The sequence below is a fragment of the Ornithodoros turicata genome, chromosome 8 (assembly GCF_037126465.1).
Source record: "Ornithodoros turicata isolate Travis chromosome 8, ASM3712646v1, whole genome shotgun sequence".
Classification (NCBI taxonomy): domain Eukaryota; kingdom Metazoa; phylum Arthropoda; class Arachnida; order Ixodida; family Argasidae; genus Ornithodoros; species Ornithodoros turicata.
Window position 1 is genome coordinate 1,449,973 of NC_088208.1, and position 19,891 is coordinate 1,469,863.

At 46.5% G+C, this 19,891-nt stretch overlaps 1 protein-coding gene across 1 annotated transcript in view; it reads right to left on the minus strand.

Moving 5' to 3' along the window:
* The window catches only part of LOC135366342 (uncharacterized), a 315,008-nt gene that overhangs the window by 267,748 nt on the left and 27,369 nt on the right, over positions 1 to 19,891 (minus strand). The window contains exon 3 of the mRNA XM_064599010.1: positions 15,948 to 16,137. Within this exon, the coding sequence (XP_064455080.1) occupies positions 15,948 to 16,117 (170 nt within the window). The 5' untranslated portion in view covers positions 16,118 to 16,137. The remainder of the gene's footprint in view (positions 1 to 15,947; positions 16,138 to 19,891) is intronic.

The window sequence follows — 19,891 nt, forward strand, 5'->3', positions numbered from 1 at the left end:
TTCGTCCCACTTCTCCCCACAAAGGTAATTTTACTTTTGCGAAAAATGAAAAGTCCCAGTGTGATTTGAACAAACTTGAACACGGTTAAATATCTCCTAGTACAACCTTCAAAGCAGATGGGTAGAAATCCAGCGAACCGGTAGAGATGTAGGAAGGGAGTTGCCTCAGGACAGAAGCCGCCGATATATCGGCTGTTCGAAATATCGGCGGCTTCTGTCCTGAGGCAACTCCCTTCCAACCTTCAAAGCAGGTTTTCTCGGTATGACATTAGAATCGCCGAAAAAATAGGAGGTTTCTTAGAAATTTGTGAGGATTTGGGTCACCAGCTCAACAAGGAAGTCTTTTCCAAATCATTGACGACGACGAAATTCAAGAACGTTAGGAGATGGTGCAAGAGAGAAGGGAGAGAGAACAAAGAGAAAGAGTATTGACAGCACAGCGAACTACTTCTAGTTCAGCTCCAATTGCCACTCACGAGCAATGTGGTACTTGGAAAGACAGCTGAAGCAACCATTCCTGCCCTGGCACAGCAACCGTTTCGTCCACGAGAGATCCGTAGTCAATATATGAACGAATTTGTGAAAAATAGGCTGCCCCATCTTTTAGCTGCCATAGCCACGCATGCAATCTGGAGACTCAGTAAATAAGATTCTGAACACTGCAATAATGTAAAAAAAATCTCTTAATGAAGTATTGTTGATCTGCCGAGACATTGCACCAGAGGTTCAGGCCTGGTTCAAAGAAACAAAATCAACCAGACGTGGATTTCACTGATGAATTAAAGTAGAATCTCAACCACTCTGTCAGATTCTACTTCAAAGAACGAAAACGACATCGACTGATCACATGGACGTGATAAGAATAGGTAGTATCGTGAGCTTAGCGACAGGAGCAAAGGTGGCGTCGTAGCATTTACCGCATTGCTATGAGTACCCAATTGCATCCACACTGCTTCTTTCCAGCTGATAGATCGGTGAGAACCCACGTGTTCAGTTGATGGAGATACTAGACCTCATCGTCAGCTGCCTGGATCCGCTTTTCTTTCTCAGAGGCAGGCAACCTCCGCATGTCTTTCCAACTAGTAGGATCATGCGGCGATTCTGTGTTACCAATGTACGTGAGGCGGTCCGGGGGCACTCCTTTATTGCTCTGGCTTGAATAACGTGGTTCCACAGGACCACCCGCGCGGGGTCCTGAAATGCTCCTGCCGTCTCCATCGCGTAACGGCTGACATTGTTCTGGAGGGATGCTCGGGAGTGCATCCACGACAACCTCTCTGGAAGAGTCTCAAGTGTGCTCACCCAGAGCCAACAGAAGATCTGCTGCAGATCTTCTCAGTGACTGCACTTTCATCTATAACGACACTGCGTGACTGCCCCTCCAGCACTCTATATCCCTTTTGTGATTCGATGAAGCCTACACGGGTACCCTGCATGGCACGAACGTGCACGTGAACAACACTACCGAACATTCGTATGTGGCCCGCTGGCTGGTAATCGATCCACAGCTCGTAATGTGCTTCGGGACTGCTTGGCTGGGTAGTCGGTTTTGGATATAACAGACAGTCACAATCGCTTATCCCCAATATCCCTGCACATATGACTTGTAGCACCAGAGTCAATGCACTGTGGTGACTTGACCAACTTTCCGCAAGACATAGGAAGGCAGCGTCAGAAGAAGGTGAACGGCTGGTTGCCTCAGTTGGCGCACGCTGCCGCGGCTTCCTTTGCCCCTCCCGAGCAACACAATTCCACTTAATACGTTCGTACTTCTCACAGAAGTAGCACTGCCTCTTGTCGGGCAAAGTCTTCTCGCTGTGGACCCCTTGGTGCGAGGCGCCTCCACCTGCTTCCTCTTGTATTCGTCCGCCAGCTTTCCTTTTACGTATTCCAGAGCTAGCTCGTCGTATCCAGTCTAGTATCCAGTGCTATAACAAGCGCTTCGTAGGTTTCTGTAAGTCCGCTGAGCAACACAGCAACCACTTGCAAGTCCGTGATTGCCTGACAAATTCCCCTCAGCCGCTCGACCAACTCCAAGGCGTGCATCTCCTCGCCCGCTTCCAGCTTCGACTGATAAAGCTGCCGCAGTAAGTAGAGCATGATACTGAGGTTCCGTTCGTGCGCTTTGCGCAGTTCATCTCGCATACCTTTGCATCGGAGCAATTACAAACTTATACGGCCTGGCTGCCTTCAATTCCAAGACAAATCGTACGCTCTGCCTTTTGGTCCCCTGCAGGCATCGAGGCGTCTGACCGAGTATCTGGCCAATAATCCACGATGTAGCTCCACGTTCCTTCTTGAGTTAGCAGCATGCTCATTTTAAATTTCCAACCTTGGTAATTACCATTTGTCAGCTAGGCCGACGTAAACTCGCCTGTGTCTTCCGTTTCCAATCCGTTAGCGTCCTGGTCCCATAACGTTATGCAAAATGCCAAATGAGTACCTATAGAGAGCCAAATGTATTTTTATTGAGTCTATAGAAACTCAATAGAAAATCAGCACCCAATGAGCTTCCTCCATAGGAAGTCTAAAGAATTTCTTATGATTTTCCTCATTGTATTTCTAATGAGGAATATCAAAAGATTCTCTATTTACTTCCAATTGAAATGCAAAGGTCATGCGTTCCGTCGCTTATACATAGTCTGACTCCATACTTGTCGATTATGCTATTTCTTTGCGATCCCATGAATAGATATACGCATGTGAAAACTAACTTTGCTGCCCAGGAAAATTTCCATAAACACAGAGAGACGGATAAAATCTAACAACTTAGGTTATTCTTCTTCTCCCCAGGAAGATGGCCGCGATCCGCAGGTTTTTGCGAGCGCCTGTTTTTTAATTTTTTATTTTTGTTTCTTTCTCTGTCGTCATAATTTTGAGCAATAAACAATGGACCATTTCCATATTCGCGTCGCCCCTGGCGACGGAATGTCGAACGTCGTGTCTTTCCCCCCAATAATGGTGACGCGCTTTTAGGACTGGCACATTGCGTGGGAAAGTAGCCAGAGAAGATTGGAAGAAGAACGCGGAAAGAGTGAAAGCGCATTGTACTCGTTACCAGACCTCAAACGTCCGCGTAACCTTGAAACCGGTTATCTCCCCACAATGAACATGACAGTCTCCCGCAGGTGGGTCCATAGCGATATTTTCCGCTCAAAGATGGCGGACTCAAGGGCTGGGCATGCGCATACGCGTTGTCGGAAATGGTCCATTGGAGTCATGCAGCCAAATGCGTTGTCCACAAGACAACACATACTGGGAGGACTAAGAGGACGCAAGTTGCATTGTGGGCCGAGACTTTTCGTTGGTGTGTACGAGTGTGTGTCTATGTTGACATCGACGAAGGAACCTCTCTGACACTATTCGCACACTAAGGCGCACTACAGCTAGCCAGGTGAGTGTGAAATTTTAGGGTTTAACGAGGTCTGGTTTATTAATTAGCAGGTGTCGACTCATAATGATCACACAGTCTAACTTCGTCCTTAATCGTATGCTTTCCAACTCGTGCAATGAGATCTGCCTTTTAACTCTGCAACCTTGCACGTTTTTCTCTATGTAACACATCTGTTGTTTTCTTGCCTGGACGTATGCCAGCGTGTGTGCAGAAAAAAGAGAACCAGGAGTTCAAGTGCCAACTGGACACCTCGCAGAACACAATCGGTATGTGTTGTGGATGCAGCATACAACTGTGGTAACATGTAGTGCTTTTGAATTATCCTCACAGGGGCAGCTGGGATTGTGAACACATTGCGGAGCCCTCCAGCCTAAAGTCCAGGACCAAGAATTTTGATTTCGTGTGGTAAAGGTACATTACATCCACATTCACCCACATTCACAGTTTTGTAATTTAGCTATGTTATATGCGTAAGTTATACTGTGCTGTTTCTCTGTTGAAGAAATTTCTGATGAAACTGGTACACAGTAAGCTCGGTGCCATACAGTAATTCGTAACAACCTGTGCACATGGTAGTCGTGCACTAAGGTCACGTACTGAGAACGTGACTTCGGTCAAACCGTTGTGACCCTCAAAACCCTGCATACATCAGAAGCGCTCCACTTCAAGATGCTCCTTACAAATGGTGTTTAATTTTATGCGATACTACAAATGCAGTTTTTGCAGGTGTACACAAATATTTTGTGCGAGGTAGTATAGACGTGGAATCAAAACTTTTGTGTGAGATAGCGTAGAACTGCCAGGCAGCTACTTAATTAAAATGCATTAATTAGATTTGCATAACTACGAGGGGTGTTCAAGTCCAACCGGGACTTTTCATTTTTCGCAAAAGTAAAATTAATTTACAGGCTAGAAATTAGTTTTATTTTTCAACGTAATCTCCAGCTGCACTAATGCACTTGTCCCAGCGTTTCACGAGGGCTTGGATGCCAGCAGCGTAGAAATCCTTATCGGCGCGTAGCAGCCATGGTCGGACCGCATTCTTGACCTCGTCGTCGCAGCTGAAGTGGCGGCCCCCAAGGAACGCCTTCAGTGGCCCGAAGAGATAGAAATCACTGGGGGCGAGGTCTGGACTGTAAGGGGGATGTGGGAGCAACTCCCAGCCAAGTTCCTGTAAGGTGCGTGTCGTGAGATGCGCGGTATGCGGGCGTGCATTGTCCTGTAGTAGGACTCCTTTGGTGATGAGGCCCGGCCGCTTTTGCTTCAGTGCCTTATGCACATCCCTGAGAACCTGGCAGTAATATGCACTATTGATGGTGGCACCACTGGGCAGAAAATCAACATGAACAACGACAGCCTTGTCCCAGAAAACCGTGGCCATGACCTCACCCGCAGACGGGGTGCTTCGGAACTTCTTGGGAGCTGACGAGGGATGCTTCTACTGTTTTGATGCGCGTTTAGACTCAGGAGTGCACCAAATGGTGGTGCACCAAATGGTGCACCACTCAAACCCTTTGCTGCGGCTGAGTGTATCGTGGCCATACTGAGCCTGAAGTCTTCTGTGAATTTCAGATGACTTTACGTCTTCATTCACGAGAAACTTCATGACAATTCGCTGTTCGATGTGCACGCTCACCTCGTTGTCGGCCATCTTGTCCAGCACGTGTCTTCTGTTTTGCACAAATCTTGGACCACCACGTGGTGAACGCGGAGGCCTGTCGCGTGCGAAAATGACGAAAAGAAGTAGCGCGAGCCATTTGTACACTCAGGAGACAGAAAGTCCCGGTTTGACTTGAACACCCCTCGTACATTGATAAATTAAATTGGGGCTTTTTGGGCTGTACCGAGATCAGCAGAATGTGAGGCAATTCCTTTTCATAGGATCGCGCCACGAGTATTGTTTATAGTGCGATTTTTCTTTTACACACTAGTGTGACGGTCCGAGTTTCTTGATAAAATCGGTTTCACAGACTTTTTCCAATTATCTAGCATCAAAGGGACAGCGCGCAATGTTACTTTCAAACGGTTGCGAGTGCTCGTGTTCCCCCACAGTTGAAAACCATTAGTTGGCGTGTGCGCAGTGTGTCTCCGTGCAAAGGGTGACATCTGCTCCCCCTTAGACAGTGTTGTTTTCCCCTAGAGGCGGCTTTATGTAAACGGCAGCATAACTGTACGTTAACGGAAGCAGTGGCAATTACAGCGTTCTTCGAATGAAGTGTCGGACGCACATGTGCTTTTGGTTTGGCGTACGTCACTGGCCCGGGCTGTGACATGGCGCGGGAAGGTTATATAAACCATGGAGGACTTTGAGAGGAGAGAGTGAGACAGTCGCCGAAACACTGAGGGGTAGTTTGCGTCGAGGGTCTGAACCAGCAAAGAGTCATAGAGATGCGATCCAGAGCGGGAGCTAAGAAGGATGCCCGGAGCGAGATGGACGACGGCGGCGCCTTGATGCCTCGAACCCACCTTCGACCTGAGGGTTCGTCCCCGATGTCTCCTTCCACCTGCGCTGACGTCCGGGCAACCGAAGTTACAACCAAGAGGCCCAGCCTGCGGTGACTGACCGGAAAGAGGTGCACCCGACGACGATGTGGCGAGCGAAGAGACGGATCGACGAGGGCGGTAGCCGAGCTCCTGGGACCGAGCCTCCAAGTGGGACGGTAGGCCTGCCGCCAAGTCGCCGTCTTCGCTATTGTTTGACCCGGCCGTGGACCAAGAATGGAGACCAGAGCGGATGAAGATCGACGGAAGCAGCAACTGAAAGCCACAGCTTGGAAAGACGGCCGCGTAGGTCACTGCCGAAGTCGTCTTCAGAGCTTGTCTGCCACGCCATCGTCCATGGCCTGGTGAAGATGTGGTGTCGTCGGGGTGCGCAAAATCAGGGTCAGTCACTCTTGCCGCTTGTTGTGTCTGCCTCGTTTGTACATGATTCACGTATTCATTTCCCGCGCGTTTTTGTATAATTGTTCATTTGAAGTATATCATGCGATATAGTTAAGTTGGGTCCGCTTTATCTCATGTGTATCATTGTCACGATTCCTGTAATCTTTCATGCAAAGTGAATAACACCGTTGCAGTTGAGCTTTCATTAAATCACGTTTTGTTGTTGTTAACGAAGTGTGTGATTGTCATTCCTTCTCACCTCTGCGGGTGCCCACGTTGAGTGTATCCCCTTTTCTTCGGTAATTTTGTGCTCCGTCCCCCACCACTACCAGTTATTTTTGAGAGCCAACTGCTTAGACTAAAATATGCGTCTGATTTGTGTAACAGCTGGCTGCGGTCCAGATATGTAGCAATGTTGGGAGCAATCAGCTCGATTAAGCAGTCATTTCAAATTTTGGCAAATTTAATCACAACACAAGACTATTTTATATACGTGGAGGTTGTGCTTCCATCTTGTGTACGTGTTCGACTGAGCCCAAGTACATTAGCTGCAGAATTCCTGAAAAATTGGCTTAGTTTAAACAAGGACTGCCTCCTTTATGCTATCATGGATTTACCGAAAAAGTTCGAATGAGAAAATATTGATGAATTTTCATTTCACATCTAGTGGTTTGGTATATATATATATATATATATATCCAGAGGGGGAAAAGCCATTAAATAAATAAATAAATGACACTAGACGTGTTTGAAATTCAAACTTACAGATTAAAATGGCTTCTATGGCTGCACGTAGAGAAACAGATACTCATGGAACGATGCGACAGCACCAGAGGACACGTCTTTCGCCGTGTTTGCGGCTCGTCAGCCCTGGGTAGCTGCGCATCGTTCGGGATTGGCAAACCAGGGGTCACATATATATATATATATATATATATATATATATATATATATATATATATATATATATATATATATACATAGAACAAATAAGTTCGCACAGAGCACCACCAAAGGAATATTTTCAGATGACTTCATTTAATTCATTTTGAAATTACACAGACACGACGTTTCGAACGGTGGACCGTTCTTTTTCAAGTGAAAAGATATAATGAGTTGGTCAAACAGAAAACACTCACTTTCGTGTGCTTCGACAGTGGCGGGGGAAGGGAAATCGCAGTGCGTTGAGGTTGCCGAAGGGAGGTCATAAATTCTGTGTGCGGGGTCCTGTCGAGTGTGTTTCGCACGTGGGTGGGGGTTTTGGGGGGGGGGGGTCTTTCCCTAAAACGCATTTGTGTGGAAATGACTCGTTTGCGTCGCGTAAACGGGTGTAGCTTCTTGTTGTGTTGTAGGCGTTATTATTTCTTCATGTTTTTCACAGTGGACAGCGATCCCGGGTGTTCGTTTAGTGCCGGATTGAATTTATGTATTAGAAATTATTCCTTCATTTCACGATCCCTATCGCTCTTGAATCCGGATTGTAATATGGCAGTAGAGAGTTTCTCAATCGCATGTTCTGGAAGGGCCATATGCCTAGACAGCGGGAGTTCCGGTTTTGTTTTGGTGTGGGACTTGTGGTTGTTGAAGCGAATTCTGAATGATGTGCAGGTTTGTCCAATGTATTGAGCTTGGCATATGGTGCAATGTAGAAGGTATATTACGTTTTGAGTCCCACAGTCAAAAGTGCCATTGATATGGAATTTGAAGTATGTGGTGGTGCTGGTAACATCCCGTGCTGACAACATGAGGGGACAAATTTTGCAGCGGGGTTTTTTGCAAGGCCTGCAGCCAAGGAATTATTTTTGTTCCCTCGTGACTTTTGAGTTCACCAGTACGTCCCGTAAGTTTCGCGGTCATCTATAAACAATCTTGGGAGCCTCTGGGAAGACTTCCCGAAGATGTTCAGATTGGTGCAGAATATTGAGATGGCGTTTCAGAATGGATCCGATGCCAGCTACATTTTGATTGTAGGTTAAAGTTAAGCTCGGCGCGCAGTACTCATCGGTTTTTGAGGAAGCTGTGGGCTGGTTGGGACCTAAACGGCGAGCTTTTTCAATTGCGTCATTAACGACATCGGGAGGGTAGTTGCGATTGGTGAATGCGTGCCGTAGATCACCTAAGTTTTGTTCGAGGTCGCTGTCCCCTGTGCAGATACGCCGGTATCTGCATGCTTGACTATAAGGTAGAGAGAGTTTGCAGTGACGGGGGTGTGAGCTATTAAAGTGTAAGTATTGCTGACTGTCAGTTGGTTTTCGGTACACCTTAGTTTCCAGTGATTGGTCCCTGACTGTTACTGTGACGTCCAGAAAGTTCGTAGTTGTGGTCGAATAGTGGTGGGTGAAATTAATGCTGGGGTGCGCGTTGTTGAAGTCCCGAATGAATTCCAGTAGTGAACTCTCAGTGTTGTCCCAGATTATGAATATGTCATCGATATACCTCTTATAGAGAAATGGTCTGATGTGGCACCGCGACAGAAAACATGTTTCCAATTTACCCATGAAGATGTTCGCGTAGTTTGGGGCCATTTTTGTGCCCATAGCTGTGCCATTTATCTGGACGTAGTGTTGGCCATTGAATTCGAAGTTGTTTAGCGTTAGTATCATTTCCAATAGTACCTTCAGTGTGGCGCTGTCCACGTGGTAGGGACTGTCCGACGGTGATTTCGTGTAGGCTTCCACGACCGCCTCGATGCCGTCAGAGTGGGGAATATTAGTGTAGAGGGACGCTACATCAAGGGTGACAAGGAAGCAGTTCTCAGGTAGTTTGAGGTTGCGAATGGTCTTTAGAAAATGGTTGGTGTCTTTCACATATGACTGAAGGGTGGGGGTGGGGATGTCCTTGATGAGGTAGTCCACAAGCGTTGACAAGTTCTCTGTCACTGTGCTGTTGCCAGATATGATGGGTCTGCCTGGATTGCCTGGCTTGTGAATCTTGGGTAACAGATAAAAGCGACCAGGTTTCGGAGATTGTGGAAGGAGTTGTTTGTGTGTATCAGGCGTGATTTTTTTGCTATCACGGAGGTCGGTTAGGGTCCTCTCGATCTTTGACGCATAGTCTGGTGTGGGATCGCGATCAAGCCTCTCATAAAACGTTGTGTCTTCCAGTTGGCGGGCTCCCTCGCGAATATATGCCTCGGTGTCCATGACCACAATAGCACCTCCCTTGTCCGCGGGTTTGATGACAATGTCCTTTCGTTTCTCAAGATCGCTGAGTGCTTTGCGTTCTTCACTTGACAGATTGACAAAACAAAACCGGAACTCCCGCTGTCTAGGCATATGGCCCTTCCAGAACATGCGATTGAGAAACTCTCTATTGCCATATTACAATCCGGATTCAAGAGCGATAGGGATCGTGAAATGAAGGAATCATTTCTAATACATAAATTCAATCCGGCACTAAACGAACACCCGGGATCGCTGTCCACTGTGAAAAACATGAAGAAATAATAACGCCTACAACACAACAAGAAGCTACACCCGTTTACGCGACGCAAACGAGTCATTTCCACACAAATGCGTCTTAGGGAAAGACCCCCCCCCAAAAAAAAAAACCCCACCCACGTGCGAAACACACTCGACAGGACCCCGCACACAGAATTTATGACCTCCCTTCGGCAACCTCAACGCACTGCGATTTCCCTTCCCCCGCCACTGTCGAAGCACACGAAAGTGAGTGTTTTCTGTTTGACCAACTCATTATAACTTTTCACTTGAAAAAGAACGGTCCACCGTTCGAAACGTCGTGTCTGTGTAATTTCAAAATGAATTAAATGAAGTCATCTGAAAATATTCCTTTGGTGGTGCTCTGTGCGAACTTATTTCTTCTGTGTATTAATACGGCGCCGTCTGAATCTTCAAGACCTTCAAGAATGTGTTTGCCAACGGCACCTGTTCCCTCTCGCATCAGAGTGTCCACAACCAATTAACCTTGGAACTGGAGCAACATTGCAATCATCGGAACTTCTCTGCTCGAGCATCTGCATACCAGGTTTGACAACACTCACCATCCTCCCTTGTTTATAATAAGAGATCAAGCTCGGATATTCGACACTATTCCTATGATAAATCAGCTTCCTTCTCACGTCACTACGATTTTTCTCTAAGTTGGAACTCACGACCTTGAGGATTCGCATCCCATTGAATGTTTCGAGAAGTACAAGATTGTGATCGATCATATCTATACTGCAAGACCATGGACAGCAAAAGTAATCGCAAGATTCGTGCCTCCCCGCTTCGTCAATCGCCATCCACACTGCCCTGACTGGGGGCGCATTACGCGATTCAATATTGACACCCATCAGCTCAACACAATGCTCCTTCAGCTCGCTGCAAACGACGAAAGAGTTGGCTGCCTGGATCATCGTTTCTATGACCACGACCCCCTTCTAGTCCTCTCAGCCGACGGACTGCACCCCAGTCCGCTCGGAACCGACATAATGTCATCGCAACTGTCGCACATAATACCCTTGCTAGAAGCGCGATATTCTTCATATACATCCAGACATCCAGCATGCTTAACGGATTCACGGACACTAAGACCCTGCTGGTACCAAAAACAACCAGGACTACACGAAATGCAAGACCGTAGACAGGACCGCAGCCGCACTGAATATGCAACCGACACGGTAAAACAACCCACAAGTCTGTCACAACTAGACACCAGACTGCCTCACACACCGTCTTCGAAAGAAAAGAAATCCGGAGCTTTCCTGAAATCCAGGAAGTTGTCTGACAAAATCATGCGCTACGAGAGCCATTTCAGTTTCATCTCCAAACATCTACACAACAAATCGATTCCAAAGGGAGCGCGACTCTCATCCAGGCTACCTTTTGCTAACTTCAACGCAACTCATCTGTCCGAGTGGGAAGCTGTCTTACATGATACGTCGCTCGCCCTTCTCTCTATTGCATCACGCCACTGCGAAGATCAACTCATCGACCTACGAAAAAAGCAACACGAAATGACCTCACTTCTGACGTCTACGGAAAAACGCGCTCTCGCTGATTTTGAGACAAAAAAATCCAATGCCTTGCGGATAGTAAAGGACAGAAAAATGGAACGCGATCTTCCGTCGGCACACCAGGGAACTGTGCAGTCGCCTCAGGACCCGACGAAGGCCATTATTGAACCACCTTTGGCAGGCCGTTCTTACACTCCCCCGAAATCCATGGTAAATCTCTCATCAGTAACGCTAACAGACATCGAGGAACGCCTTCTATCAAGAGGACTCTCCTTCTGTCCAAGTACAACAGGATTGAACGAATTCCAACTGCACACAGATCTTGAAATTTTTGCCCGTAAACTGCGCCTGAGGGAATTTTTCCACGATAAAGAGAACTCCAGACAGACGGCTTCTCCTTTCAAAACAGGTTCCAGCTGGTCACCCCCTGAACACAGGGACCGCCATCTCGATGATTACATCCAAGCTGTGCAAAAGGACATCCTCAAAGTAACGTCCAATAAAGGACCCCCACGACACAATCTGTCAAGTGAAGAACGCAAAGCACTCAGCGATCTTGAGAAACGAAAGGACATTGTCATCAAACCCGCGGACAAGGGAGGTGCTATTGTGGTCATGGACACCGAGGCATATATTCGCGAGGGAGCCCGCCAACTGGAAGACACAACGTTTTATGAGAGGCTTGATCGCGATCCCACACCAGACTATGCGTCAAAGATCGAGAGGACCCTAACCGACCTCCGTGATAGCAAAAAAATCACGCCTGATACACACAAACAACTCCTTCCACAATCTCCGAAACCTGGTCGCTTTTATCTGTTACCCAAGATTCACAAGCCAGGCAATCCAGGCAGACCCATCATATCTGGCAACAGCACAGTGACAGAGAACTTGTCAACGCTTGTGGACTACCTCATCAAGGACATCCCCCCCCCCACCCTTCAGTCATATGTGAAAGACACCAACCATTTTCTAAAGACCATTCGCAACGTCAAACTACCTGAGAACTGCTTCCTTGTCACCCTTGATGTAGCGTCCCTCTACACTAATATTCCCCACTCTGACGGCATCGAGGCGGTCGTGGAAGCCTACACGAAATCACCGTCGGACAGTCCCTACCACGTGGACAGCGCCACACTGAAGGTACTATTGGAAATGATACTAACGCTAAACAACTTCGAATTCAATGGCCAACACTACGTCCAGATAAATGGCACAGCTATGGGCACAAAAATGGCCCCAAACTACGCGAACATCTTCATGGGTAAATTGGAAACATGTTTTCTGTCGCGGTGCCACATCAGACCATTTCTCTATAAGAGGTATATCGATGACATATTCATAATCTGGGACAACACTGAGAGTTCACTACTGGAATTCATTCGGGACTTCAACAACGCGCACCCCAGCATTAATTTCACCCACCACTATTCGACCACAACTACGAACTTTCTGGACGTCACAGTAACAGTCAGGGACCAATCACTGGAAACTAAGGTGTACCGAAAACCAACTGACAGTCAGCAATACTTACACTTTAATAGCTCACACCCCCGTCACTGCAAACTCTCTCTACCTTATAGTCAAGCATGCAGATACCGGCGTATCTGCACAGGGGACAGCGACCTCGAACAAAACTTAGGTGATCTACGGCACGCATTCACCAATCGCAACTACCCTCCCGATGTCGTTAATGACGCAATTGAAAAAGCTCGCCGTTTAGGTCCCAACCAGCCCACAGCTTCCTCAAAAACCGATGAGTACTGCGCGCCGAGCTTAACTTTAACCTACAATCAAAATGTAGCTGGCATCGGATCCATTCTGAAACGCCATCTCAATATTCTGCACCAATCTGAACATCTTCGGGAAGTCTTCCCAGAGGCTCCCAAGATTGTTTATAGATGACCGCGAAACTTACGGGACGTACTGGTGAACTCAAAAGTCACGAGGGAACAAAAATAATTCCTTGGCTGCAGGCCTTGCAAAAAACCCCGCTGCAAAATTTGTCCCCTCATGTTGTCAGCACGGGATGTTACCAGCACCACCACATACTTCAAATTCCATATCAATGGCACTTTTGACTGTGGGACTCAAAACGTAATATACCTTCTACATTGCACCATATGCCAAGCTCAATACATTGGACAAACCTGCACATCATTCAGAATTCGCTTCAACAACCACAAGTCCCACACCAAAACAAAACCGGAACTCCCGCTGTCTAGGCATATGGCCCTTCCAGAACATGCGATTGAGAAACTCTCTACTGCCATATTACAATCCGGATTCAAGAGCGATAGGGATCGTGAAATGAAGGAATAATTTCTAATACATAAATTCAATCCGGCACTAAACGAACACCCGGGATCGCTGTCCACTGTGAAAAACATGAAGAAATAATAACGCCTACAACACAACAAGAAGCTACACCCGTTTACGCGACGCAAACGAGTCATTTCCACACAAATGCGTCTTAGGGAAAGACCCCCCCCCCCCGCCCCAAAAACCCCCACCCACGTGCGAAACACACTCGACAGGACCCCGCACACAGAATTTATGACCTCCCTTCGGCAACCTCAACGCACTGCGATATCCCTTCCCCCGCCACTGTCGAAGCACACGAAAGTGAGTGTTTTCTGTTTGACCAACTCATTATATCTTTTCACTTGAAAAAGAACGGTCCACCGTTCGAAACGTCGTGTCTGTGTAATTTCAAAATGAATTAAATGAAGTCATCTGAAAATATTCCTTTGGTGGTGCTCTGTGCGAACTTATTTCTTCTGTGTATTAATACGGCGCCGTCTGAATCTTCAAGACCTTCAAGAATATATATACATATATATATATATATATATATATATAACTAAATAGGAAGTCTGCTTGGACGTACAATCCGCCTGCACACACTGCATCAATGCTCTCATCATAGGTTTTAGATCAGCCTCTGTAACGAAGGAAAATAATCCTGTTTTTTGCATGTTTTGTATCCATGTTTGTGTTTCCATTTTAAAATGCATGCAGTATGCAGCTCACTTTTTGTATTTTTGTTTCCTATAGCACCAAGAGCGGATGCCTAGCGGTGTATACCCGCACGTCTGTGCGATTTGCGGGTGGAAAATTGACCTTGCTGCGGGTCGCGGGTAAAATGCGGGTGAGCCCGCAAGCGACTGCGGGTTTTGCGGGTGTACCCGCGCTACCCGCACCCCTCAATTTGATTGCTTTGCCCTGCGTTACGAAAGAGAAGTGAACGAATTTTAACTCCCCCTTAATTGGCGCATGTTCTAATCCTACCTTATATCCATTCTTTTGTACGGTCCAGGCCACGCAGGAATAAGCGGCAAACTGCCATTGCGCAATAGGGGAAGCGCACGGCGCAGGCCTGCCAGCGCATGTCGCACGTATCTCACAGCCTGGAATCGCTTTTGGTTACATAGCGCGCTGCTTACCGCCTGTGAAACATATGTGCCAGGCAAAAATGATCTCGTGACACAACATTGACGAGCACGCATGCAGTCCCAAGGCGGGCATCATTGGATGTCTCCTCCATTTGCCAGACTCCCTCACGGAGTTTTCGAGCGAGGCGTTTTCAGCTAGGTTTTAATTCACAAATGCGTGCGAGCTTCTGCGAACGGGATACGGTGTAGCGATGAGGGTTTGAACTTCTGTGCTCACAGATATTTTGTCATTTGGACGCGTGTGATTTACACATCACAAGCAGTCCCGTTTACTGCAGAGATTCAAGAGGGACATTTACGCACAAGCCATTCCATGCGATACCCGCATGGCGTCTGCGGGTTGCGCGGGCGTACCCGCACAACTCAGCGCGGGTGCAGGTGCGGACGGGGGTGCCACACCTGCGGGGGCGGGGACGGGTGAGGATTTGGTTACCCGCGCACACCTCTACGGATGTCTATCATCTCTAGAACGTCATGTCTAGACTTGAGCTAATATTTGTGAATATAGGTTACAATCATTGTCATTTTTATGTGCGCTTTGCCTTTTCACGAGAGACACGTGGAAGATACTCTTTTGCTTCAGGTACTCAACTGAAGAGGAGCCCCTCCTTATTGCTCTCAATGGAACCAACAGTAGTATAAATAAAAAGCTTGCTCCTCATATGCCTGTTTTATGTGCTTACATGCAACATTTATGGCGCGGAAAGCACACGACACACCTCTAAAGGAATTCTAAAGAAAAGCGATAAAAACTCTCTCATTTGTAGTTCATTAGAGTTTCTTTAGAATTGCGGTGGCCAATATTCCGTAAGAACTCAGTAGGGAGACGTCAGGATCTCATAAGAATTTCTATAGACTCTCTATAGAGTATTTAATGTGTCTATAGAGTCAATACAGTAGAGTTTCTTTACAAAACCATTTCACATTTTTGTAAGGGACCTGTTAATATATATGTATAGGAACGCAGAGAAAGGTGACCACCCTCAGGGAGAATTAGAACGGGTATATTGGCGCAGGTACGAGCGGGTGCGCATGAAGCACCGGCTCTTGCCAGGTTTGCTTTGTCGCCTTCCTCAAACAGGAATAATACATGGAAAGAAGTACATCATTGCAGACTGTCTCGTGCTCCTGGCTCATGTTCGCTGATCAGATTATGAATTTCTGGATACACACTGCCAAAGTTTGTACCACAAAGACAGCGAGCATTACCAGTACTTGCTGAATGAATCGGTGCACAACGCCCTTCTGTACTTACATTTCTCTCAGATCGAAGCCGCATTTCGTTTTCTTATATCTCGGAGCGGAATAGTTTGCGAATAGTTGCACTTCCTTTGGAAACGAATCATATCCGAAGGGCCACCTCGACCAGTAGTTTTGGAACAGATAGTCGCAAAGGCCGTCCGTGACGTTGGTGACATTCTCCATTTGACACACGAGCAGCCGACCTGTGACAAACAAAACGTTGCGATTATATTTTCGACACAAAGAATAAACTGGGCAAGGCGCTCTCAAACAACAAGTCGAGTACCGTTCTATCCTCACCTGCTCACAACAGATGCATCATTTAACAGATCTTTTCACATCTTGTAACGCATGCAACATTTCATTCGGTGGGGTTCATTACAGCATGAGGAAAGGCTTGGAACGCTACACGGTCGGTTTGTTTCATTTTCTTTTGTTCAGTTTTATCGATGGCCTCTAACCAAGAGTAGGGTATGCTCAGCCTGTATACAGGGTGTCCCAGAAAACGTGTCATTGAATTGTAATAAAAAAACTACGCCACCTAGAATCATGCGGTCAACAGCATTTGTTCTGATTAGGTTTTTGCCACCTCCTAATGTGAATGTCATGTACTCCAAGTTTAATTATGTAAATATTCGCGAACTGAACTCGGAAATTTGCCAAGTAAAGGTCACTTTTTTACCCTACCAATATGAAGAGCGTGCCGAATTCACTCAAATTAATGATAATTCACAGTGATATTCAGGAGCTATACCATCGGAAAAAATAGCCGAATATCATGCTTTTCGGAGCACGGACAATAGCGCGCGATGGCTTTTTGAGCGCAATCGCTGTCAGTGCGACGAAAGGAGGTTCCGAAGCCAGCCCACAGAGTGATAGTAGAAAAAGTAACAATTCCTAAAATTGGGAGAGGGAAAGCATTATCCCAGCGAAAGTCAGACGTGATAAGCCGTGCCTGTTTTATCTCCTTCTGCGATGTCGGGGAGGGCTGGGTTTCCAACCTCCTTTCGTCGGACTAACAAAGATTGCGCTGAAAAATTCTTCGTGCGCTATTCTGTGCGACCTCCTTAGAGCATGATGTTCGGCTATTTTTTCCGATGAGATAGCTCCTGAATACCCCTGTCAATTATCATTAATTTGACTAAATTAGACGCGCTCTTCACATTGGTGGGGTAAAAAAGTGACCTTTACTAGGCAAATTTCCGACTTAAGCTTGCAAAAATTTACATAATTAAACTTACGTTACACGTCATTCATATGAGGAGGTGGCAAAAACCCAGTAAGAACAAATGCCATTGACCGCATGAGTCTAGGTGGTGTAGTTTTTTTTATTATAATTCAATTACACGTTTTCTGGGACACCCTGTATGGCCAGTACTTATGATACTGATGGTAGAAGGGTTTTGTGCCTTACAAGCACCTAAGGTTATAGTGCGCCAAAAATATGCAGATGATTGACCATGTAAAAGCAACAGGCAAGTTAAGGCATAAAACATGGCATGATACGGTAAGAAAACCAATAATATTGTATGGCAGACAGATAGATAATGTTATTTGAGACACTTCTCCGATACTGGAAGACATATAAAGAACAAAGAGATACAAGGCCTCAAGTGCCTATGAAATTAAAGATGAAAGATGGAAGTCACTGAAAAGGTTAGGTTAGGTCACCGAAGGGCATAGAAATCATAAGGAGAGCTGGCTAGAAGAAAAGCTGGGAGAGAGCGTGATGAGAGAGAGCGAAGGAGTTGTACGAGATCAACACCCTCTCCCAATGTCCAAGCAAGGGAGACGCCATGATCGATATTTTGGATTCGGCCGGATTTGCCACATCCTTTCCACGTGTGAAGACCAGGTGCCTTCGCCGCAATGGTATCCAATCTAATGCAAGTCGCTTCCGCTGGGCTCCGTGTGTCATGCCGTCTGCGAAATGTGTTTGTTTTGTCCGCCATCACCTGTGCGCTTTGATTCCGTAGGGAACGAGCATCGTGCGGTTTAAACCTTGTGCTGCGACACGAAAGAACGGCGCATGGAACTCGTAGGAGACACCGTTCGTAAGACGCTAGGCCTACCGTATCGATAATGGCGGCTCCCATGTTGAGATGCCCCCTTCGCTGGCTTGGTTTCTAGTTATGAGAGTTATGAGAGTTCTATGCTGAAGGGGGATGAGTGGGAGAGAGTGGCTGGGTTGTCCCTTCAGATGACGCACCCTTGGAAGTCGCTGGGAAAGTGTGTTATCTTAGCTCAACTGGTAGAGGCCTGGACCGGTAATCCAGAAGATGTGCGTTCGAGTTCTACAACTGGCTAGCATTTTCATTGACTTCCATGTTTCATCTTCAAGTAATGTGGGTTTACAGGATAAGGAACTGGAATGTACGACCACGCTGCTTCTGAAACCATACCAGATAATTTACACCATATGATAATTTCTCAGGTAGTGTAGTTTGTCAAAAGATAGTATGATGTTCCTCGTGGTGATATATTGATTATGATTACGTATCTTAATTTTGCGCCCATCGATGATTTAATGATCTGGCAAATTTTCAGAGTTTCAGCCACAGGCACGCCAATGAGCTGTGACACTGATACGACGTACATGACGTCATTTCTTGTGTGCGTTTTACGAGATCACCATGTCGTATGCCTTTGACTTCAGCGACCTGTCTCTATTTATTTATTTTTATTTTTTTGCAGAGGTGCCTCTACTTTCTCTATGCAAAATGGTGGCATCCCTCCAGGTAGTAAGTTTTCCCCTTTGTTTGTGCTTAAACGGGAGAGAACAATATGCTTCTTGGTAAACTGTCTTGATAGAGTTCGCATGTCTCCTGTCCGTGGTCATTTCGTGGTCTCGATTTCAGAACAAAAATATTTCCCCATGCAAGTTTCATACGCCACCCACACTTGATCCTCGTACATATCTGACTGTCTCGTCAGCCAGAGCTTAACTACTTGGTCCGCCCTTCACCGTTCAAGGTTTCTATCTCTCGGCGCGACTGGTAACACTGGTACTGGGGGATGGTATACTTGGCATATACATGGGATACTTATCATTCCCTGCAGGGGGCGACATTCATATATGACCACAATCGCAAGGAGAACATTTCCGCAGCTGTCTGGCTGTTGGGATTTCACTGGCACGTTTCGTCTATCCCTCCTGCGGTGAATATCTTTCGAAACTCGTCTGAAATTCAGTCAAGAGGAGTTGGAGTCCCCAAGTCATAAGGTACGGCTAGCGACCCCGGGCGGTTATCTTACAACCACGGTGTTAGGGAATTTTTGTTTCGAGATCCCAGGGTATACCGGGACGGAATCATTTTCCTGTTATCTTCTTTTTTTGCAACGTTCCTCAGGATGATGCACATGATTTTATCTCTCTACACGTACATGCTATGACAAGTTTCAGTACACATTCCTGCCATCTCCACGGACCATCAAGTGGCACAACCCAAGAAAACACACGCACGGGGCAAAAGTTTCGCCATGAATTACATTGGAAGCCTGAATATTAACGGTGCCTTAGTGCCATTCTCCTTCTTATAATCTGCTAACAATATATATTGAGTTTGCCTCTCTTTCTCCCCCAGAACATTTCTCAAGTGCGCGATTAGTCATTAGATTTGCAGTAGCGCGTCTGCTACCGGCAATGACGCTTTGCGGGTACCTAGCACCAGTATTCTGGGAAACGTTGGCGTTGAAATACGTGCAATAGTACGCCGTGCACCTCTCCTTTTCTATTTATCCACAGTAACTAGAGCGTTGCAGACGGGAGTCTAGTGTTCAGAAATGTTTCTCTAGTTTCTAGGGTGTGGTCAGGTGTTGCAGAAGACGATAGTTCTGGTTGGCGCTGATATGACTTTTTTAAAGAGTTGTCTTTTGAAATATTACTTTGCGCGTTGATATGTCTTCTGATACTAACATTTATTCTGTGTATTTTCTTCTTTGCCACATGTTTACATG